Here is a 25,012-nt window from a genome sequence, read left to right as displayed (position 1 = left end):
AACTGTTTTCCTGCCAGAGTTAAGTGACCGGGACCGCATTGCGGCGAGCCTCTGGCGCAAAATTTAACCGACATCAAAAACACCCGGCCATTAATTTTTTAGTGCAGTATTTAAAAAAAAAAATCCTAACGCCAAAATATCATGAACAAAACACCAACCAACATTTGAAATAACGACAGGATCTGACCCTGCACTTGTACAACCTTGTCTCACTTGCCTCACTCCATCCCCAGCCCTGTAAAAGTTTATTTACCAAAACACAGTAGCTCAACAACAAAAAGACACAGAACTGTTTTTAAATGGGCAAAAGATTTCAACAGACATTTTTCCAAGGAAGATACACAAATGGCCAACAAGTACAAGGAAAAATCCTTAACATCCTTTGTCAGTAGGGAAATGCAAATCAAAACCACAGTCGGATACTACTTCACACCTCTTAGGAGAACTGTAATTAAAAAAAAAGGGGGGGGGGAACAAATGTTGGCGAGGTGGAAAAATTGGAACCCTCATACACTGTTGAGAATGTCAAATGACACAGTCACTCTGGAAAATAGCTTGATGGTTTCTCAACAGTGAAACACAGATTTACACATGACCCAGCACTTTCCACTCCTAGATGTGCACCCAAAATAAAAACTGATGTTCAAACCCAAACTTGTACAGGACTGTTCTCAGTGTTACTATTTACAACCGCCAGAAAGTGGAAACCACCTAAATGTCCATCCATGGAAGAAAATAAGCAAAACATGCTATATCCATATGACGGAATGCTACTCAGCTACAAAAAGGCCTGAAGTTCTGATATGGTCCACAGCATGCACGAACCATGAAAACATGATGCTAAGTGAATGAAACCAGTCACAAAAGTGGTCATAAAAGTCACTTATTATTTGATTCCATTTATATGCAATGTCCAGAACAGAGACATCTATAGATAGACAAAAAGTAGACCAGTGATTGTCTGGGCAGAGGGACAGGAGAATGGGGAGTGATTGCTAGTGGGTGCAGGTCTTTCTTCTGTTGTAATGAAAATGGTCTAAAATACACCATGGGGATAATTGCACAATTCTATGAATATACTAAAAGCCATTTAATTGTATGCTTTAAATGGATATGAACTCTATCTCAAAGAAGGTGTTTTTAAAAATATATACACGCAACCCAGGAGCAAATGGCGGAGGCAGGTAGGTATCAACTGCTGAAGACTCCAAGCCCCATGGCTGGCTGGGGATCTGAGCCCACACAGCCATTCCTGTAGCTCTCCCTCCCTGTCCTCCATCAGGGTCCGCCTGCTCTGGGTTTACCTCTCTGGCTTAGTCGATAGACTGTACAAAGGTTCCGTAGCAAGTCAGCCAAAGAGCAAGTTTCCAAACATCCCCCTTCAAGGGAAAATGGTCCGCCATCTAAAAAAAATCTTTAATCTTTGCAGATGAGGAAAAATACCAGTAGTGAAGTTAAAGAAATTTTAGCAGTATTAGAAAGAATGACAACCACAAGAAAAAGTAGGGAGGAGCTGACAAGCAGGAGAATTCTACAGAACTGTGTGTAATCGAGATGCAGACACACAGTTAACTTTGGAAATTCAAATGGGCACATGAGACCCATCAGAGAATAATCCACCTGAGAGGAAAATGTAGTGAACCCGAAGATGGTAATAATTCTGTATCTGAAAAAGCATCACCTCTGGAATAAAAGAGAAGACTGATCTGAAACAACGATGGCTTCTGCTCCAGCTCCTCCAAAACCCAAATGTAAGGCTCCAAACCATGCCCCCCATAGGGGCCGACGCTGGGGCCAGCCGCAGGGTGGCAAAGTGTCTCCTATTACCTCAAAGATACCAAGACTCCTGATGGGCGGGTCCCCGCCTTCTACCCAAGCCACCAAGCCAAAATACGACCTTCGAAGTCACTGCCTCAGCTTCACTACCTATTCTATCCATGTCATCTTGTCCCACAGCTTCAAGGGTGGCAGTTTCTAGTAAAACAGTAATAGTGGGAAACACAAAGGGCAAGAAAAAAACCTAGCAAGCAGCTAACACCTCAACCGTTATCAGATGCAACTGCTTTTAGTTTGGTCAGCCTCGGGGAAAGGAGATCCTTCCCAGACCAGAGTAGAGAGTCTCAAACCTGAGCCGTCTGTCCCTGTCACCCAGTAGACCACGTGCAGATTCCCACAAGTCTGTGTCCCCTCTGCTCCCCCAACCCTGTCCTCCTCTTGAGAATCCATACGTCACTTCCTCAGACACTCCTGATGTCCGGCGTAGCAGTGGGGCTCCCTGCCCATCTCTTCTCGGACCAAGTCCAGTGTCTGTGAAGAGGCAACACACAGAACCATTCTCCCATCAGGAACTGGCTACGTGTGAGAACCAACAAGACACAGAAGACGACACCTCGGCCAATGAGATGTCAGCTGATGGGACAATCTTCAGAATCTTTCTGTGTCCTACAGCACAGAGGTCACAAGGTTTCACAACGTCCATGACTCTGGCTCTGATGGGCCTCTTTTGTCCACCAATGACCACGAGGAAGAAGACAAGGATGAGGACGGCGGGGGTGAATGTGCTTCGGCATGTGACACAGGCAAAGGGATCCTCTCATCACACTAAAACTTAGCCACAGACCGTCTAAGAAAGAATTAGAAGACAAAACACCTCGCAGGGGTGACACGTGAAGAAGAGAGGCAGGGAATCCAGGAACAGGTTGGAAATTAGGAGACTTAGCCAGAGGCCCACAGCCGAGGAATTTGAGGGAAGAGATATCCTTAGCCCAAAGGAATGGGTAGGGAAGGATTCAGGGACACTTGCTGCCTAGTATGGGTAATCCGAGTAAATTATTCTTCCTCAGGAGCTTCAACCAAAGATGAGCAGAACACAATCACCGTCTCCCAGTTACCAGAAAACCCAACGGTATAGTGCAGGATTAAAGAAAAACGAGGAGTTCAATCATCGGGCACTAGAAAGGGGTGGAGGGGTCAAAAAAAATCAGAAAAAAAGAGAAGTATTTCATCACGTGAATGAAGAAAGGACAAAACTGGGATAGGCACTGGCATCTGGAAAGTTATTACGGGTTTGGGAATCTAACCACCCAGCAATTTTCTTAAAGACCTGATCTGATCCCAGGAGAGGAGACCAGTCTTGTTTCAGCTGTTCTGGTACACACGGTACCAGTAATTTATGTTGTGCCAGTGAGCCCAGTTGCCAGAAAAAAGCCTTGAGTGTTTTCATACACATTTTTCTTAAATGCAGGAGGCTTCTTCTGACTCTTAACAAGCGTGCCTACCCAAACTGTGCAGCAAGCTTTAAATACAGCACAAACACACTTTACATATTTTTAAACTCCTCATCCAGGAGACCAACTTCATGTGAGAATTACAGGATTGGAAATCAAATCAGGTGTAATGTGACCTTGCAAAATGGTAGTCAGCTTTAGAAAAGAACATTTTGGGGCACCTGGGTGACTGTCAGTTAAGCATCCGACTTTAGCTCAGGTCATGATCTCATGATCTCACGGTTCGTGGTTTCAAGCCCCACATTGGACTCTGTGCTGACAGCTCGGAGCCTGGACCCTGCTTTGGATTCTGTGTCTCCCCCCCTCTCTCTCTACCCCTTCCCTGCTCACACTCTGTCCCTCAAAAATAAATAAACATTAAAAAAAAAAAAAAAGAACATTTTGGTCTTTCCCTATTTCAATAATCTCCAAAGCAGAAATAAAAATACTTGATCTAAGGAATATGATATTGACAATCACAACACCTTTACAAATCTGAAGTGCAAAGTTAAAATTCAAGCAAACTGCAGGTGTGCTGCCCATAATTATTCCTGAATCTCCCTCTTTTGGGATGCTGCCTTAAGTTGAACTAATGTTATTTAAAAAACACACACAAAAACCTAAGGTACATGAATCAAAAATTTTTACCAAATGGCTCATGGGAACCCAGAAGTTTTCCGCTAATTTGTATGGAAGAAAAACCTCATCTCTTATTTTATGAGTCTGAAAACTGCATCCACACATACAGTATTGATTATCAAAGTGAAATAATCCAGGAAATTAAAGTCATGGAAGGATTCCCTATGAACCTACAGTCAACATTGTTTTTAATTTTAGTAGACATATAAATATTACCTTGCATTCAATTGTTCTTTCAAGCTTGTTTTACGCCTTTTATTAAAAGCACATGAAAGGTAAAGTGCAATAAAATCTAAACAGAGCCATTTGTCCTCAGAGCTTGGTCTAGAATTTTCTGCAATGTTTCTAATTCATAATATTGAAGATTATAATGTTAGATTTTAGCGTAAAAGCAAACACTCAATCTGTGAATGAATTTAGATCCTGCTGTTCCTTTTGAAGAACAACTTGAAACTGGATGGTTTTCGTTTAAAAAACGTTGAGCATTCGTTGGCCGACTGATTTTGTGAAAGGCCAGGATACTCTCCAAACAATCCAAGTAAGTGCCATCATTGTTCCTCTTGCTGCACTCAGCTGTGGGCAACAGAGCAATAAACCTAGATTCGGGGGGGGGGGGGCAGGCAGCTGTGAACTGTAGTTCTACAATTTGACTCAAATATGGACTTTTAAAAAAATTGCATTAAAATATGTCTCTTCATTGCCGAGTTTTTTAAATGCCCCTTCAATTTTGCACCCAAAGTGAGTGCCTCTGTCAGCTTGCCTCAGTTTCCAGCCCTGGTATATGAAAACTGCCATGCACCAAGCATCCATGCCCACAGCTTGATGGACAGCCACTAGTGCTAATTATGACAACAACATCAGAAATTGAAACACGTTAGTTACCAGAACGTGACTCCAACTCACCTGGGGTCACAGTCAATGAGGGCCCAGCCCCCATGGAACTTTTCATCATCAGGCAGCAGTAACTTCATATAACTTTGTAACAGCTGGCTAATTAGTTCCTGGTGGCTTCTCTGATTCTCCTTATGCAAAGCTTCATGCTCTTTCTCCTTGGTAAATATGGAATAAAGATCTTCTGTCACTGGAATGCCTTGCATCAAATCTAGAGTAGAAAGTGTTAATATCTATCATCATCTTAATTTGCTAATATAATTTAAAAAAAACAAGACAGTGTAAGACCTAAAACAATAAAACACATAAGAAAACATAGGCATGGGAGTGCCTGGGTGGCTCAGTCGGTTAAGAGGCCGACTTCGGCTCAGGTCATGATCTCGCGGTCCGTGAGTTCGAGCCCTGCGTCGGGCTCTGGGCTGACAGCTCAGAGCCCGGAGCCTGTTTCAGATTCTGTGTCTCCCTCTCTCTGACCCTCCCCCGTTCATGCTCTGTCTCTCTCTGTCTCAAAAATAAATAAACGTTAAAAAAAATTTTTTTTTTAAAAAAAGAAAGAAAACATAGGCATGAATCTTTGTGATCTTGGATTAGGTGGGTTTTTTCTGGTTTTTGTTTTTTTAAAGTAGGAGTCACACCCAGCACGGAGCCCAACAGGGGGCTTGAACTTAGAACTCTGAGATCAAGACCTGAGCTGAGATCAAGAGTGGGATGCTTAACCCACCGAGCCACACAGGCGCCCCCCCCCCTCCATTAGGCCTTTTTGTTTCATTCAGATAGGGCACAAAAATCACAAGCTACAACAGCAAACTAGACAAAGTGGACATCATCACGATTAAAAACTTGTGTGTCTCAAAAGGCAATGCCATGAAACCGAAAAGAATCTACAGAATGGGAGAGCGTGTTTACAAATCACCTGATAGGGACTTACATCCAGAACGTACAAAGAATTCCTACAAATCAGTAACAAAAAAAAACAAACCAATTTTAAAATGGGCAAAGGAACTGAACAGACCAGCTAACTTCTTTGTGGTGTGGCATATAGCTCAAGCCTTCACACGGCACTGTAATCCATTCTTTACAGGTGTTCAGGACAGTGAGCCTAGCAGCTTCTGGGAGAGAGCTGCTGGCCACTGGCCTTACAAGGGGAAGCAGTAAGCCCAGACTGCTGTGGCCTCACACCTTCTCTCACCTTTAAAGAAATCCAGTTTCAAGATTAGGGTGAAGCTGATGCAATGGATGGTCAAACAGAGAGGGACAGAGGCTGGGTCCTCAATGACTTAACTGAGCTGCTAGATCAACCAATGGAGGAAAAGTGTCTTATTTTTTCTTGAATAAACTGCTCAAATCCAATTTTCCGGTCAACGCACACCCTACCTATGGCCAAAACCAAACTTTTTTATACCAGACTTCTCAAATACCTAACTGACCAGTGTATAGGCCTTACCATTGCATGTATGGCAAATAATCAGATTAAACGATAGAATTTCAAAAATATTCTCAGAGGGATGCCTGGGTGGCTCAACTGGTTGGGTGTCAGACTCTTGATTTCGATTCAGGTCATGATCTCACGGTTTGTGGGATCGAGCCCCACGTCCAGATCTGCGTTGACAATGCAGAGCCTGCTTAAGATTCTCTCTCTCTCTCTGCCCCTCCTCTGCTCTAAAGCATGCACTCTTTCTCTCAAAATAAATAAACTAAAAAGCAAAAAAATTCCTCAGAGACCATAGGACGAGTTGTTACTTTGGTTCTAACCCAGAACGTTCTACATTTACTTTAATCCTATGAGGTAATACTTTCATGAAAATTAAATTAAAAACGTGCCACTGTATGAGTTCCACTGGGCAATCTACCTCCATTTCCTCTTCTAAATCGTGAGAAGAACTGGTTAGGATAATCTCTAAATAAGATACCCTAATATCATGTTCATTCATGCTTACAGGAAAGGATGGTGTGCTGTCCACAGCAAGAACATATGACAAATGTCATACAGGGCAAGAAAGACATCTCATCACATCTCTCAGCCTTGAGTAATGGAAAAACAAATAGAACACGGAGTTTTCAGTTGATGAAATTTTAGGGTACCTCATGCCATACTCCAGGAACCTCAACTCTGCCTTCTGTTACATGAATAGCAAACTGACAAATACACATGGAAATGAGTGGTTGCTTTTGTGCTTCAGCCTAAAAAAATCTGTCAAAGTCTAGTCTTGAAAAAATTTGAATTTGATTTCTTGGGTAAGATGCTCAATATAGAAACACAAGTAAGTATATTATAAAACATGCGCTGTGTTAATGAAGTTGGTTTCTGCAAAACACTAGTCAGGGAAGAATAACAAATTTTAAAGAAAGAAAGCCATTTATGTTCCTTACCTATAACAGCTTGCCTATAAGCATCCTTAAATCGATTCAGGTAATACCGATTTGCCGAGTTCACACCATCTTTCATAACTCCAGCTAACTTCCTTTCTCCTGTCCTTGTAAAGTCACCCTGTTGAGGAAAAAGTCATTCTGACAATTGATTCAAATGTAAGAATTTTCCCAAAGTCAATGTGGGCTTTCAATACAAGACCAAAATTCTATAGGCTTTTATAATCTCTAAATAGTGCTGTTAAATTAAAATACCTACTAATATTAGGCTGTGACACAAGCACATCAAATAATTAAAATGCTATTTGTGGCATTAAGTCTTCAGTTAGAAGGTGCTTTAAACTAAATCCATTCTTGGCAACCTGTAGAATTTCTAGAATTTACAGGTCAGAACTTACTACATAACAAACAAAAAGATCTAAAGCCTCAACCTGGTAGGATACTCAAAAACTACAAATTTCTGATGTGGGAAAATGTGGACCATTCGCTAGAGTTTATTACAATGGTGTTTAACTGGTGGATGTGGATGTTTGTGTCCAGAGAGAAAGAGATTTCTGTATTTTTCTGTATCTTGCTGCCCATTACAATTTCTGTAGAATGATTTAATGAAGAGCTAAATTGTTTTCTCTTGCTTTTCAAGAGAGGTGTCAGAGCAAGGCCCTGGAGGGCAGTGATTTAAACTTAAACAAAAGGAAAGCACTGTCGTCTTTTTTGTTTTTCCCCATCACAACCCTACTCTTTCCATCCAAGGCGATTTCAAAAGCAGTCCTAACACTGATGGCTTAGGAAGAACATATTGCTAATTAGTGAAGTTATTCATAGGAAATATTTAGCAATTGCTAATTAGTGAAATTATTCATAGGAAATATTTAGCAATAAGAATCTATTATGAAGAGAAAGACATAAATGCTGAGTCCAAAGAAGTGTAATATCAAGGAAAAAAGAAGTATTTCTCCTTTTCCTCCCTGCTTTATAAACTGAGATATAATTGGCAAGATATAAATGGTAGTAGCACTGTGTGACTTTAAGGTGTATAATGTGATGATGTGACCTACATATATATTATGAAATGATTGCATTAAAGTCAGTTAACATATCACCTCACACAGTCCGTGCGTGCGTGCGTGTGTGTGTGTGTGTGTGTGTGTGTGTGTGTGGTGAGAACATTTAAGATCTTCTCTCTTAGCAAATTTCAAGGATGCAACACATATGTTTTTAACTATGGTCACCATGTTGCACAGGAGATCCCAGAACTTGTTCATCTTATAACTAGAAGTTTGTATGCTTTGACCAACATCTCTCCATTTTCCCCTTCCCCTGGTAACCACCAATCAACTCTTGCTTTCGAGTTTGACTTGTTTAGATTCTACACACAAGTGAGATCATACAGTATTTGTCTTTCTCTCTCTGGCTTACTTCATAACACAATGCCCTCAAGGTTCACCCATGTTGTTGCAAAGGCAGCATTTCCTTCTTTTTTTATGGCTGAATAATAGCCCACCACACACACACACACACACACACACACACACACACACACACATACACACACACACACACACACACACACACACATCCAGTCACTCACTCCACATTCATCCACCACCGGACACTGAGACATGTTTTCATGTCTTGGCTATTTATTGTGAATAATGCTTCAGTGAACGTGGAAGGGCAGCTATCTCTGAGACACTGATTTCATTTCCATATATACCTATAAATGGGATTGCTAGATCATATGGCCATTCCATTTTCATTTTTTAGGGACCTTCCTTACTGTTTTCCATAATGCCTGTGCCAATTTACATCCCACCGATGACATCTATTTTTCCACATCCTTGCTAATACTTATCTCTGGTCTTTGATGACAGCCATCCTAACAGGTATGAGGTGGTTAGCTTATTGAGTCTGGATTGGCATTTCTCTGCTAATTACTGATTATCAGAGGTTGAGCACCTTTTCATATACCTCTGGGCCATTTGTAGGTCTTATTTGGAAAAATGTTCAGGTGTTTTGCCCATTTTTTCACTCAGATTGTTTTTTTGCTACTGAGCTACAGGAGTTCCTTATATATTTTGGATATTAGCCCCTCATCAAGTATATGGTTTGCAAATATTTTCTCCCATTCTGTAGGTTGTCTTTTTGTTCTGTTGTTTCTTTTGCTGTGCTGCAGCTCTGTCATTTGATGTAGTTCCACTTGTTTATTTTTACTCTTCTCACTATGCTTTTTGTGTCACACCCAAATAATCACTGTTGAGGCCATGTCTCAGAGGTTTCCTCTATGTTTTCTTGTAGAAGCAAATTGTAAAAGCTCAGGTCTTGCATTTAAGTCTTTAATACATTTCAGTTTAATTTTTGTGAGTGGTGTAACACAGGGGTCCAACTTAATTCTTTGACATGGTGAATATCTGATTTTCCCATCACTATTTATTGAAGAGGCTATCCTTTCCCTATTGGAAATTCTTTTTGCTCCAGCTTTGTTCCAGCTTTGTTTTGCTCCAACTTTGTTGTTTCTCAGAACTGCTTTGGCTGTTAAGGGGTCTTGTAGTTCCATATGAATTTTAGGATTTTTTCTAGTTCTGTGAAAAATGTCATTAGAATTTTCTTCTCTAAGTTTATTTATTTATTTTGAGAGAAAGAGGGAGGGGCAGAGAGAGAGAGAGAAAGAGAATGAAAGAGAATCCCAAGCAGGCTCCACACTGTCAGCACAGAGCCTGACACAGGGCTCAAACTCATGAACCACAAGATCATGACCTGAGTTGAAACCAAGAGTCAGATGCTTAACCAACTAAGCCACCCAGGCGCCCTGCCCTTATAATTTTCATAGGTATTGCATTGAATCTTTAGACAGCTTTGGGTAGTATGAAAATTTTAATATTAATTTTTCTGATGTATGAACACAGGATATTTTTCATTTTGGGTCTCTTTCCTTGATGTCTTAACAATTTTCACTGTACAGGTCTCTTACCTTCTTGGTTATATTTATTCCTAAGTATTTTACTGTTTTTGATGCTACTGCCAATAGAATTGTTTTATTTCTTTTTCAGATATTGTTAGTATATAGAAATGCAACAGATTTTCATGTGTTGACTTTGTATCATGTAACTTTATTGAATTCATTTATTAGTTCTAACAGTCTTCTGGTGGAGTCTTTACGATTTTTTTTATGGATAACATCATGTCATCTGCAGACAATTTTACTTCTTCCTTTCTGATCTGAAGGCTGTTTCTTTCTCTTGCCTGATTGCTCTGGGTAGAACTTCCAGTACTATCATGAATAGCAATGGTGAGTGGGCACTCTTGTCTTGCTCCTGATCTTAGAGGAAAGTGTTTAGCCTTTCACCACTGAATATGCTGTTAGCTGTGGATATGTCATATGTAGCCTTTATTATGTTGAGTTACATTCCTTCTATACCCAATTTGTTCAGTTTTTATCATAAAAGGATGTTGAACTTTATCACATGCTTTTTCTGCATCTACTGAAGTGATTATACGATTTTCATCTTTCAGTCTATTAATGTGACATATCACATTTATTGATTTGCATATGTTGAACCATCCTTGTAGCCTAGGGATAAGTCCCACTTGATCATGACGTACAATCTTTTCAATGTGCTGTTGAATTCAGTATTTTGTTGAGAATTTTTGCAGCCATATTCATCAGGGATATTTGCCTGTAATTTGCTTTTCTTGGACTGTCTTGGCTTTGGTATCATGGCCTCATAAAATGAATTTCAGAGTGTTCCCTCCCTTCTATTTTTTGGAGGAACTTGAGGAGGAATAGCATTAATTCTTCTTTAAAATGTTTGGTAGAATTCATCAGTGAAATCATTTGGTCTGGGGCTTTTCTTTTTTAGTAGACTTTGGCTTACTGATTCAATTTCTTACTCATTGGTCTGCTCAGATTTTTATTTCTTCATAATTCAGTCTTGGTAGGTTGTATGTTTGTAGAAATTTATCCATTTCTTCTAAATTGTCCAATTTGTTGGCATATAACTGTTCAGAGTAGTCACCTGTGATTGTATGTATTTCTGTGGTATCAGTTGAAACGTCTCTTCATTTAAAATTGAGTCTTTTGGGGCGCCTGGGTGGCGCAGTCGGTTGAGCGTCCGACTTCAGCCAGGTCACGATCTCGCGGTCCGTGAGTTCGAGCCCCGCGTCGGGCTCTGGGCTGACGGCTCAGAGCCTGGAGCCTGTTTCCGATTCTGTGTCTCCCTCTCTCTCTGCCCCTCCCCCGTTCATGCTCTGTCTCTCTCTGTCCCAAAAATAAATAAACGTTGAAAAAAAAAAATTTAAAATTGAGTCTTTTTTCTTGATTAGTCTAGCCAAAGGTCAATTTTGTTTATCTCCAGAAAACCAGCTCTTAGTTTTGCTGATCTTTTCTATTGTTTTTCTCATCTCTATTTCAAATATTTCTGTTCTAATCTTTATTATTTCCTTCCTTCTGCTAACTTTGGGCTTACTTTCTTCTTCTTTTTCTAGTTCTTTGAAGTATAAAGTGAGATTAAGATCTTTCTTTTTTCTTAACGTAGGCACTTATAGCTATAAACTTTCCTTTTAGAACTGCTTTTGCTGCACCCCATAAGTTTGATATGTTGTGTTTCCAATTTCACTTGATTCAAGATATTTCCCTTTTGATTTCTTCTTTAACTCACTCATTATTCAGGAGTGTGTTTCATTTCTACATATTTATGAATCTTCCAATTTTCCCATTATTGATTCCTAGTTTTATATCACTGTGGTCAGAAAAGACACTGATATAATTTCTACCTTTCTGAACTTGTTGAGACTTGTTTTGCAGCCTCACATATGATCTGTCCTGGAAAATGTTCCACGTGTGCTTCTGAAGAATGTGTATCCTGCTGTTGTTGGATGAAATGTTCTATATATGCCTGTTGGGTCCATTTCACTGTTTCCTTATTGATTTTCTGCCCAGATGACCCATTGTTGAGAACGGGGTATTTAAAGTCACCAACTATTACTGTACTATGACTTAGGCAAGTTATTTCTCCTTTTCATTCTATTAGTCGTTGCTCTATATATTTAGGTGTTCTGATGTGGGGTGCATCAAAGTATTTCTCTTTAAACAAGAACTTGTAAAAGGACTTCTAAAGTTCAATTTCTTTAATTAATAAAAAGCTTTTTGAGATTTATCACTCAACCAAAGATGGACTATCTGATGCCTGTTTAGACCTTGACAGTTTTTTTTATAAGAAATATCCTGAGATGAACTATTACCTTAAAGGAAAATTAACATAAAACGAAACTAATTCAACCACTTCCTATTGCCCACAGAGGGAGCATTTAGTGACCAGTAATTATAATTTACATGCAAATTAAATTCTGTGAAGAATGGCTCTGTAGGATCCTCCAAAGACTTATTCATAACAACCACGAAAAGATAATAAAATATTTCTTCAGCATTTACTATGTGCCAGGAATGGCCCCCACATGCACTAAGGCGTATAATCCCATGACAATCTTTTTTTTTTAATTTATGCTTTTTTTTTTTTAATTTTTTTTAACGTTTATTTTTGAAGGAGAGTGAGACAGAGCATGAGCGGGGAAGGGGCAGAGAGAGAGAAGGAGACACAGAATCCGAAGCAGGCTATAGGCTCTGGGCCATCAGCACAGAGCCCGATGCGGGACTCGAACCCACCAACTGTGAGATCATGACCTGGGCCCAAGTCGGACGCTTAACCGACTGAGCCACCCAGGTGCCCCTTTTTATGCTTATTTTAAGAGAGAGAGAGAGAGAGAGAGAGAGAGAGAGAGAGAGTGCACACAAGAAGGGGAGGAGCAGAGAGAGAAGAAGACATAGGATGTGAAGCAGGCTCTGGGCTCTGAGTTGTCAGCATAGAGCCCGACACAGGGCTGAAACCCATAGGCTGCGAGATCATGACCGGAACAAGATCATGACCTAAGCTGAAGTCAGGGCTCAACTGACTCAGCCACCCAGGCAACCCTCTCATGACAATCTTTTGAAGTGTGCCTAGTATTATCCTGTTTTACAGTGAAGAGACAGACACAGGTTAAGTGACTTGTCCAAGGTTGCAGAGCTAGTAAGACGCAGGATTGGGGATTCAAATTCAGTGGAGGCCAATCATCATACTAGGGACTGAGTCCTGTCAACGGATACATTTTATCTGTATAAAGTTTTAAAAAAACAACTATTTCACATGAAATTCCTCATTTCCAAACTCCCATGAAAAACTGGAAAATCTAGCAACCCTGGGCCTCTGTCCCAAAAGGAAGCAGAACAGTCCCCTCCTGAGACAAGATATGCTTTTCCTTAGGGTCATACCCATCTCCCCCTTTAATCTAATGGGTGGTCACATTACCTGGCCTCAGCAGGATGTGAATGTGTGATTCCCACCTTAGCCAAACATTCCTGAAAGGAGTCAGCTACATAGACTACCATCCGTAGCCCACATATCTTCCTCTCAAAAGCAGAGTCAGTTTTCAACCACGTCCTATCTCCCCCAGAATGATCCACAAAAGCATGCTGCACTTACTTACCTTTAGAGCAGCTGTCCCAGCATATTGTCTGCTAATGGAGTCTCCGTTGTTGGCCCACATTATCTGATAGATCCGATTGCATTTCACTGGTAGTGGCTGTTCCGGGGGCATCACACCTAACTTTTTTAGCTGAAATTAACACATTGGTGGATTAGCTACATATAAGCCAGGAAACCATAGCATAAAATACACACTGCAGAAAAAGGAAGCATGTTCATAAACAGTTTAGGATCCTCAAATAAAAGTAATGGTGTTTTCAGACGTTCCCCCCAAAAAAGCACGGTTGGGAGAGAGTTTTACGAACTGTTACACATGAATGAATAGAAGGAAATATTTATACTGCTTTGGTGTAATTTTTAATGTGTAGGCTCTTATTATATTTTGTCCGTGTTTTTAATTTGCCTATGAAGTCAAACTATCAAAAAAGCCTACTGAGACAACAATAACACTAACGGTAACACAGCAGTATGTGCCCAATCAAGGTGAACTCTGTGCTGGGGTTCTAAGAGATTTTTTATATAAATTATTTCCTTTACTCCTCATAACAACCCTACGCAATCAATACTCTTATTACATCCATTTTAAGGATGGAGAGACAGAAGTTTCGAGAAGCTGAGTTCTTCGCATGGGGTCAAACCTCATATGTGGTAGACAGAGCCAGTGCTTGGACTCAAAATCTGGCAGCTTTAGTGTAACGTTAGAAGGAACGGACTCACAATCTCAAACAGTCACTAGGCTCTATCAAAAAAGCCCTGAAACCATGCTAAGAATTTCCATCTTGAGAACTCACTACTCAGGTGTTGCGGCGTTCAAAGATCTAAAGGAGGACACGGAGTGACAGGCGTAAGGACTGCACAATGCAGCTGCAACCAACTGGGGCGTGGAGGGTAGAGGCTGGTCCTGTGGTGCCAAAGGAGCCAATGGCTGGAGAAGGCGCTGCCAACAGGACCATAACACAGGTGAAGAAGCCTGTTCCTTCTCCTTCCTCCAGCCTCCTGGTCTTCCTCTGGCACCTCCTACTGGCAGAGACCAACACAGAGCTCGGGCTGAGCAGAAAGTGTGGCAAACTCCCAGCCCCATGTGCACAAGGCAGGGTTTGGAGCTGAGAGAAAAAAGGCGTATGACCACAAAGTGCCACCCAATCGACGTTGAAATGCGGGGGTCTCGTATTCTTGAATTGAGTACGTAAGAAAATGCCCCTAATTCCACTTATTTCTAGTGAAGGTTGTACTCGGCAGGTTTGAATGTAACAAGGTTGTTCGTATGCTGTAAATTGTCTACAGAACAAAGATTTTAGTTACTTGTTTACATGTGGGGAAGAAAAGTTAGAAATGAATACTTATAAATCCGAGGGACCACCAATTACCTGCTGTTCCATGACCACTCGCGCAATGGCGGCTTGGACCACGTTGGTGCGATCCAGGCAGTCCATGCAATTGACGCGAAAAATCCCTTCTTGTTTACATATTACTCCAGCTTGATCCACCCTTTTCAAAAATAGTGTGGGATTATGTTACAATATGAAATACTTCAGCAAGTTTTTCAAAAACCACAATTCCTTAGAGTAGAATAACAACAATAGCACTGGTTATCCATTGTTTGACATATCATTATGTGATGGTCATGACTGAGTACTTTGTAGACGCTGTTGTTAATTTACATAGTAACTTGGTAAAACAGATGTGATTATTCCCATTTGGGGAAAAAACAAAAACAAAACTGAGGTACAGTGACTTGCTCCAAGTTTCACAACTACGAGGCAGAGGTGACACAACCCCAAATTATGATATTTAAATATATATTATAAAAATATTTAAATATATATTAAAGCCAGAAGCCACTTTAAAACACCATCCTGTCCCTCCTTTTTGACTCCAAGTAGAAATGCATCTGAACGCATGGAGCTTGAACAAAGTCACTTTACCACTCAGTGAGAAGGCATGCAGCATGCCTTGTGCGTCTAATTTCTCTGTCCACCTCTGGCCTTTCGAGTCCAATTGAAGGTTCTTCCCTAGCATTTAAGCCAATTTCTTCTTCCTACACCTCCCTCCTGCAGTCTGAGAATCATCTTCCTTCTAATTTTGAACTACCTGCAAGCTGAGACCGAGTACCTCTAAGGCTTCCTTCCCTTAGATGAAGGGATGGTGAGAAGAAGAGGAAGAGGAAATATAGACCATGGAGCATTAGATGGAATTAAACAACAGTCCTAGAGCATTTCGCTTCATCTTGCCTGACCATCTGACACCTCTTCCCTTTTCAAAGCTAATGCTGCCTAGTGACTGACACTCTCGAAAAGGAGACTGGGAATTAGGAAGCAAAATAAAAACGAACACGCTTTTTCAGCTTGCTGCTACTATTTTAGTGCTTAGCAGCACCAGACAAATACATCTGATTTCACAGACCAACAGTTTGTCAAATTGACTTCTTAGGAGATACCTACCAACACCACTTCATGTCAAGAATAATGTCATAAATGGCATCCGTTAGTGTTTGAACATTCTCAAACTTCATTCCTCGGCTAAAACACATGCCAAAAGAAAAAACAAGGTTTAACAATAGGTTAAACCTAATAACAGATTTTTTAGCTTAAGTCACAGTATTTAAAGTAGCTTGGAAAAATTAAACTATTGCTGTAAGTACGTGAGGTTAACTCTACTATAAATTATATAGGCAACTATATACACGTTTGTAATTAATCTCCATTGTGAGAGAAAATATATTTAAGAATACATTGAAACATATCACAGCTATCAGAAGCTTCTTTCCCCCACCAAATTTTCAAAACTTAGGTAAACGAACCCACATCAGAGCCAGGATTAGGACAAAAGAAGCTAGCTTTCAGAACACACACAAGTTAAAACTACCATCAAAATGATCCAGTGACTGTTGTTTTTCCAGAGCAAACTCTAGCGAAGCTTATCCATAGAGAAAGAAGTATTATTAATAGAGCGTGAAGATGAGCCAGCAGAATGACTTTTAAGTAAGGGGACTCGATTGCTTCTGCTAGGCTTGGACTCAAGCTGAAAGGAAAAGCTCCAGAAGTTCTTCGAGCGATAAAAGGCAAAATGGAACTCTCCATCGCCATGTTGTTTTGGGAAAGACAAAATATTTCAGGAACAATTCAATTTTTCGCCAAAATAAAGCTCATATGAAAATTAAAACTAAGTTAACAATGAGAAGAAGAAAGTGTTCTTCCCGTAAGGGAGAGGAGAGCTCAGCTTGCTGTGGGAGCGTGTACCACGAACGCTGGAACTGATCAAAACTCCCATCAGGAAGCCCTCTTACCAGTGCTCATGGAAGTCAAATGAGACATAAGTGAGGTGTGAGCTGTTGAAGAGTAACACTTGTTTCAGGTAAGCATCGCCAATAATTTTCTCCCTGCCTGCCTGGTCCACCAAGTTAATAATAACCTGTGAAAGTTAAGGAAACACAAATTCAGTTTAATCAGATGCTAAACTCAATGTGGTTTTGAATCAGTTTATTTAAAATTGTCTTAGAAATATTTGATAGCCATACTTAGAAATTTATCCACTCAGGCATCAACTTTTTCCCCTATAAAGTTAGATTTTCACTTGTTATATTTAGGTAGCATTAATAGTTGTTTAATGTACTATGTATCTGCAATGACCAATTAGAATAAATTGGTAAAAGCCAATTAAAAAACCAATTAGAATTGGTTATAATAAAATAATAAACAAGGTCCTTTGTAACGCAAATATTAAAAAATATACAAGACCTACTTATGGACACTATAAAACTTTGCTTAAACACGTAAAAGAAAATCTGAGTAAATGGAAAGACACACTATGGTGCTAGATAGTGAGATTCAATATTATAAAGATGTCAAGTCTCCCCAGATTAAACACTCAACAATCCCAATCAAAATTTGATCAGGATCTTTCTGTGGACTTTGACAAGTTAATTCTGAAGTTCCTCTAGAAAGTAAGTATATGGAAAAAGTTTGGAAGACTAATAATAAAGGAGGACTTGTCCCATTGGAAAGCAAAACATACTCTAAATCTGCAGCTATTAAGACAGAAGTACTCGTGGAGAAACAGATGAATGACCCATAGAACGGGGCAGCCAGCTTAGAGACAGACCTATGCACATTGAGGAATCTAAAATATTAACAATAGCATTCTGGGAGAAATAAAAAATACTCTATAAATGGTACTGGGATAATTATCTATCTACATAGTGGGGGAAAACTTACTGTAGCTCTCTAAATCTCATTACGTACAAATCATAAGATGCATTAATGACCTAAATATTTTTTGAAGTTATAAAAAAGCTAGAAGAATATTCGAGGTGATGTTTCCTTAACTGTAGGATGGGACGTGACTTTCTAAGCGTAAGAACCAGAGGGCATAAAGAAAAAGATGGACAAATGTGACAACATAAAAATTTAAAACCTCTTTACCCAATGACAATACAAGTAAGCAAAGGTAAAACAAAACAAAAAGACACAAAGGACTACGTGGGGGAACAGACCTGTAACATTAAACCAATACTATATAAGAGTGCTATAAATTCAGTAAGAAGAAGAGTAAATTCACAATACAGAGGAAATTCACAAGAGAAAATATATAAATAGCCAATAAACATGAGGCTACAACTTTGTTAATAATCAAAGAGACAGAGGCAAACCAAGAGACAGACTCTCAACTGTAGAAAACAAACTGGTGGTTACCGGAGGGGAGATGGGTGGAGGGATGGGTTAAATAGGTGATGGGGACTAAGGAGGACACTTGTGATGAGCACCTGGAATTGAATGGAAGTGTTGAGTTGCCATATTGTATACCTGAAACTAATATTACACTGTATGTTAACTAAATGGAATTTAAATAAAAGCTCTTAAAAAAACAAAGAAATACTAATTTTAAAACAGAAAACTAGCTTTCATCTTTACAGAGGCAAAAATTGAATCCTAAATGTCATCAGCATTGGTGAATATATGGGGAGATGGGCATGGCTCCCACTGTTGCTGAGGGTATAAACTGTTGGGATCTTTTGGGGAACAACAAAGTGGTAGTTATCAAGTTTAAATGCATCCTGTTTGATCCGGTCATTCTGCCTCCAGAAATCTGTTCTGTAAAGCAACTAAGTGTCCCAAAGTACACAAAAGTTGTTTTCTGGAATTTTTGTTTTTACAATAGCAAAAACTAGATCCTAAGGGTCCACCAAGAGATAAACGGTTAAATAACATCCATGGAACATTAAGTGAAAACAGCTGCAGTATAGCATACATGGTATAGCCCCACATTGACTTAATTTTAAATGTGCATATATACATGTGTCCAGATGGGCTTTTGCTGCAAATGACAAATCACTGACTCAGGTCTCAGAGCAAGAAGTCTGGAAGCGGCATGGTTCCGGAATTGCTCAATTCAGTGGCACCAGTACCAATTCTCCCCATCTTTTTGCTCTGCCATCCTCAGCACACTGGTCAGCCCTGAGGCCAGTTCATTCACGGTTTTGCCATAGCTGCAGCGGCACGTCACATCCACACACAACAATCACGGAGGGGCTGTTGGGTCCTGTATCTCCGCTTATTTATTAGAGCAGGAGATCTTTCCCAGAAGCTTCCCAGCAGACTTCCCTCACATCATCCCTCACTGGCCAAACTGCCAATGAACACAAACAGGCCAATGCCTAAGCCAATCACTGGCAACAGGAATAGTGGTGCCACCCTGACTGAGTCAGGCTGACCGTGGGCCCACCTCCCAGAAAGCAATTACCCAGGGGATGCAGGTGGACAAGGGAACATTACTGGGGCACTATCAGAAAGGAGGTGTCTGCTCAATACACACACTGGTCAAACTGACGTGTACAATCAGGCTTTAAAAGTCCGTACAGAACAGGGATGAGGGTGGTTAAGGAGGTTATTGTTACTGCTTCCTTTACACGCTTCAGTATCATTAAAATTCATTTTTTAAGCAAGTCTATTTTTTTTTAATGTTTATTTATTTTTGAGAAAGAGAGACAGAGAGTGGGGGAGGGGCAGAGAGAGAGGGAAGACACAGAATCCAAAGCAGGTTCCAGGCTGTGAGCTGTCAGCACAGAGCCCGACACAGGGCTCAAACCCACAATCCTGAGATCAAGAGTTGCATGCTCGCCAGCTGAGCCAGCCAAGTCGCCCCTAGTTGTTACATTTAAATTGTGGTTTGGAGCGCCTAGGTAGCTCAGTCGGTTAAGCATCTGACTTTAGCTCAGGTCACAATCTCACATTATCTCAAAAATAAACAAACGTTAAAAAAATAATAAGTTGTGGTTTATTTTCTGTAGTGCTAATTATAATTGCACATATTGCTGATATATGAACTTATTCACACTGTAAAAAATTTCAACCATATGGGAATGCAAGCCGGTGCAGCCACTCTAGAAAACAGTATGGAGGTTCCTCAAAAAACTAAAAATAGAACCACCTTATGACTCAGCAATGGCAGTACTAGGCATTGATCCAAGGGATACAGGTGTGCTGTTTCGAAGGGACACATGAACCCCCATGTTTATAGTAGCACTATCGACAATAGCCAAAGGATGGAAAGAGCCCGAATGTCCATCGATGGATGAATGGATAAAGAAGATGTGGTATATATATACAATGGAGTATTACTCGGCAATCAAAAAGAATGAAATCTTGCCATTTGCAACTACGTGGATGGAACTAGAGGGTGTTATGCTAAGTGAAATTAGAGAAAGACAAAAATCAAAGGACTTCACTCATATGAGGATTTTAAGAGACAAAACAAATGAACAGAAGGGAAGGGAAACAAAAATAATATAAAAACAGGGAGGGGGACAAAACAGAAGAGACTCATAAATATGGAGAACAAACTGAGGGTTGCTGGAGGGGTTGTGGAAGGGGGGGGATGGGTTAAACGGGTAAGGGGCACTAAGGAATCTACTCCTGAAATCACTGTTGCACTAGATGCTAACTAATTTGGATGTAAATTTAAAAAAATAAAACAAGTTAAAAATTTTCAAACATAAAGGTCAAATCCCTCCTCACCACAACCCAGACCCACACCCTTCCCTGGAGGTAACAACGGTTACCGTTCAGTGTGTGCCCTTTCAGCCCATATAAAGGTATGCCTACATAAATGTGCATGCCACATATGTGTGAGAACATATATGTGGAAAAGAACTACGTGTATATAAAAGACACGGTTTTGTTTTGTGGGTTTGAGATGGCAACACACCATATGCTCTTACAGTCTTTTCTCACTCTGTGTGATCTTAAGATGTTTCCATGCTAGTGCACACAGATCTACCTCATTGTTTTTAAGCGTCTGTAGTCAACACTTTATTTTTTTTTTTAATATATTTTTTTAACGTTTATTTATTTTTGAGACAGGGAGAGACAGCATGAACAGGGGAGGGTCAGAGAGAGAGGGAGACACAGAATCTGAAACAGGCTCCATCCAGGCTCTGAGCTGTCAGCACAGAGCCTGACGCGGGGCTTGAACTCACAGACCGCGAGATCATGACCTGAGCCAAAGTCGGATGCTTAACTGACTGAGCCACCCAGGCTCCCCTGTAGTCAACACTTTAAATGTGTCACACTGTTTATCCACTGACGTTCTGATGAACAGTCGGGTTACTTTCATGCTGCAAAAAATGCTCTTGTACATCCCTCCTGGATTGAACGTGAGTTTCAGGTACATTTAAACATTTTTTTGTATTAGAGTCCCAGTTATTTCACATCCTTAATGGAACTAGGTATGTATGATTGTTTTATTTTAGTCATTCTGGTGTATAAGCGGTTTTAGTTTGTATTTCCTTGATGATGGGTGAAGTTCAACACCCTTTCAGATGTTTATTGGCCTATTAAATACACTTTTTCATGAACATCTGCTTAAGTCTTTTGTCGCCTTTTCTTTTAGGTTGTACATCTATTTTTAGCGTTTTTAAGAGGTTTTTTTTGTTTTTTTTGTTTTTAGTAACTCTAGATAGGAATCTTTTGTCCTATATATGTATTAAAAAATCTTAAATATCTTCTACTTTGTGAATTGCTTTTCCATTCTTAGTGGTGCCTCTTAATAAACAGAAGTTCTTTATTTTAATAAAGTCTAAATTATTTTTTCATTATGGTTTGGGATTTAAGTCCTATTTAATTTTAATACAGTTTAAATAAATGATAAAACTTTGATAACAATTAAAAATTTAGTAAAGTCAAATGTATCAATATTTTTCATTATTGGCTAATGCTTTTTAAGTCCTAAGACCAAAGATCAAAAAGATGCTCTGGGGGTGCCAAGGTGAGTCTGGGCCAAGGCCCTGGGTCTTTTTAAAACAAAACAAAACAAAACAAAACAACCCTATATTTTCCTTTAAAAGGTTTACAGTTTAACTTTTTGCATTCAGATCCATATCCACCTAGAAATGACTTCTATATATAATATATAGGAAAGATATCAAAAAGCAAAACTACCAGATGAACAGTATAAGCATATTTTATTTTGATAATACCATTCAAAATAGCTATACCAACTTATGTTTCCTCTAGCAATCTGTGAGCGTTCTCATTTCCCCAATTACTTGCCTTTATTTCTTACTGTCAAACTTTATAATTTTTTCAATCTGAGGGGTTTTAAAATTTTTTTATTTTTGAGAGAGAGAGAGCACGAGGAGGGGAGGGACAGAGAGACAGGACAGAGGATCCGAAGTGGGCTATGTACTGATAGCAGTGAGCTTGACTCGGGGCTCAAACCCATGAACCTGAGCACGACCTGAGCTTAAGTCTGACACTCAACTGAGCCACCCAGGTGGCCATGAGGGTTTGCTTTTTATTTCCCTGCTCAGACTTTGGGACTGCACGAAATTTCTACATTAATTTTGAAAGAACTGAAATCTATTCAGTATTAATCCTTCTTTCCAGGAACATGGTATTTTTTCTCCATTTATCCAGGTTTTCCTTTGCATTCTCTAGTAATTCTTCGTCCCATCTCCCATCCCCATACACCACAGACTAGACTATCGTAGACTCTAAGTCTCAAGTTCTCTCTTGGCCAGCAAAAGAACAGATGCAGGATTAAAAGTGAGAGATGGCTCATGTCTGGGAAAAGACAAGAGCCCCGAATAAGGGTCCTTGCTCCGTATTTATGAAGATTAAAAGGCTTACAAACTTGATGGGAGTGCATAAAGAGACAATGAATCTGTGAACATTAACTCATGGGCATGAGGGAAAGGGGGTTTTGAAGATATACGGTGTTTGGGGTTTGGGTCAATATAAAACAAAATCCTGGCACCGCGCAGATGGTTGTTAAAGGCAGACAGGAGGCACTGCGTCTGTTTATCTTAGCTAGCCTAGGGGATAAGACAGGGAAAATAACCTCAGGGTTAACAAGGCACCTTTCTCTTGTTAATCAGCTCAGCTCTGGGCAGCATCACCGCAGGGCAGCAGTCTATAGCCCTATTTACCTGTTTACCTAATTTGGTCCTTCCTTCCTGTGAAAGCTTTCTGCTATAGCACTAATTTGGGGGGCTTGGGGGGTAATCTTGCTTACCCTACATATCTTTGTATTGGGGGCCTTTGCCCCACCTACTCTATTCTGGGGGCCTCAGCCACCCCCCTTCTCTATCCTTATAACACCTAATCTTGTTTACCCAAACTTGGGTGTGAGCATCCTATGGCTTTGTAATTTTTTTTTTTTAATTAAAAAAAAAAAAGTTTATCTTTATTTTTGAGACAGAGACAGAGCATGGGGGGGGGGAGGGGGGAGGGCGGGGAGAGGGAGACACAGAATCAGAAGCAGGCTCCAGGCTCTGAGCTGTCAGCACAGAGCCTGATGCGGGGCTCGAACTCGACAACTGCGAGATCATGACCCGAGCCAAAGCCGGAGGCTCAACAGACTGAGCCATCCAGGCGCCCCTGGCTTTATAATTCTTTATGCCTTGTTAACCCATCAGTGCTTATTCCCCAAGCTTATCCCCCACAGGTTATTCTATACAAATCTTGTATCTGAAATCTGGTCACCTTATTGAACTTATAATTTCACTTAATAGTTTTCACTTGATTTTAGTCTATATGATCACAGTCCTACATATAAATACATAAGAGAGGTGGGCAGAGAGAAAAGATCTTGAAGATAGATGCATATCAAATTGTTACCTTCAGGAGGCAGAACTACAGGTGGTACTGAGAGATGCCTTTCTTTCCTTACTCTGGATACTTCTTCAACTATAATAATTAACGACAGTAGACTAATTCTTATCTAAAAACAGTCTAAAGTAGCTGATTCAATTCTTCCTAGAGAATATTAGAAATACTCTTAGCTTATGTATTCTTCAACTTCATGGCAAGATGCCATTTTGTTTAATTACAAATAGTATATTGTTATTTTCACGAATTTTAAAGAAATAGATACATAACCATGGCTGAAAATGAAGGAACATTAATACAGATCAAAGCCCACCTGTTTTTTGTAAATTTTCAGTTGTTCTTCGAAATGGGCACAGAAATAGGCAATGGTGTCCTTTTCACCTACAAAGAAGTGATACAAAATCTATTTTTCCTTCCGATGTTTGAGACAGAAATTAGTGTCTATTCCACCCTTACTCTTACTTTTCAACAATTTCTTGGCCACCAAATGTAACTAAGATGGTCTAAAACCAGTGTTTTAAAATAAAATGAGCCAAAGCCAAAGCCCTCAGATTCCTTTTCCCCCCAGTTAGACTGCACCAGGTCACACTGGAAAAGCACACTATGTAATCAGGACCTTTATTGTTCATGTGTCCAGCCTGTTGTCAGAAAGGGTTCCATGTAGTTTATAGTAAGAGAATAAAACTCCTCTAAAAATATGAGTATTATAAACTGAAGGTTTACTGGATTCTTACAAATATCAATTGAGTTTTGAGAGAAAAATATTCTGTAAACAATTTTTAAAATCAACCTCATTGAGTTACCTGGTTAGACTGATATGATTTAGCCATTCCAGCGCTAAAGTTAAAATACTAGAAGAAATTAAATCCTCAATAGCTAAAACAACAACAAACCTTACACAGCGAGACACTTGAGTAAAGGCATCTGATCTATTTTTTGTAGATGCCATCTGAACACATCTCCTGCTTCTATTAATATTGACTACATTTACCCTTTTCCAAAAGTAAACACTTCATAAAGTATTCTCCAAAGAAACAAGTAAAATCTGTGAAATAAGCTTTATTTTATTCTATTGTGAGGCCATTTTTTATTGTTAAACAACTTACTTAAACTGTCAACAACCATTATAACTCTTGCAATTACGATACCTCTATTAAATCTCACCGACTGGAATATTGTTTTAAATGAAGTATCTGGCCAAGCAAATCCAAACCTATAAAATACC

General features: G+C 39.8%; 1 protein-coding gene across 4 annotated transcripts in view; it reads right to left on the bottom strand.

Annotated features, from left to right (window-relative positions):
- The window catches only part of INPP5F (inositol polyphosphate-5-phosphatase F), an 89,356-nt gene that overhangs the window by 10,174 nt on the left and 54,170 nt on the right, over positions 1-25,012 (bottom strand). For 3 of the 4 annotated variants that reach the window (XM_023241005.2, XM_045040755.1, XM_045040756.1), the window contains exons 9-15: positions 24,101-24,168; positions 16,968-17,092; positions 16,123-16,200; positions 15,049-15,169; positions 13,683-13,811; positions 7,167-7,284; positions 4,809-5,007 (exon numbers count right to left, since the gene is read on the bottom strand). In XM_023241005.2, the coding sequence (XP_023096773.2) occupies positions 4,809-5,007; positions 7,167-7,284; positions 13,683-13,811; positions 15,049-15,169; positions 16,123-16,200; positions 16,968-17,092; positions 24,101-24,168 (838 nt within the window). Of the gene's footprint in view, positions 1-867; positions 2,308-4,808; positions 5,008-7,166; positions 7,285-13,682; positions 13,812-15,048; positions 15,170-16,122; positions 16,201-16,967; positions 17,093-24,100; positions 24,169-25,012 lie in introns of those variants that run through there. The other variant, XM_045040757.1, reaches the window with a different exon arrangement.

Source organism: Felis catus, chromosome D2 (genome assembly GCF_018350175.1).
Source record: "Felis catus isolate Fca126 chromosome D2, F.catus_Fca126_mat1.0, whole genome shotgun sequence".
NCBI lineage: Eukaryota > Metazoa > Chordata > Mammalia > Carnivora > Felidae > Felis > Felis catus.
The sequence above is the reverse complement of the archived record's forward strand: the minus strand, read 5'-3'. Positions and strand labels throughout refer to the sequence as shown.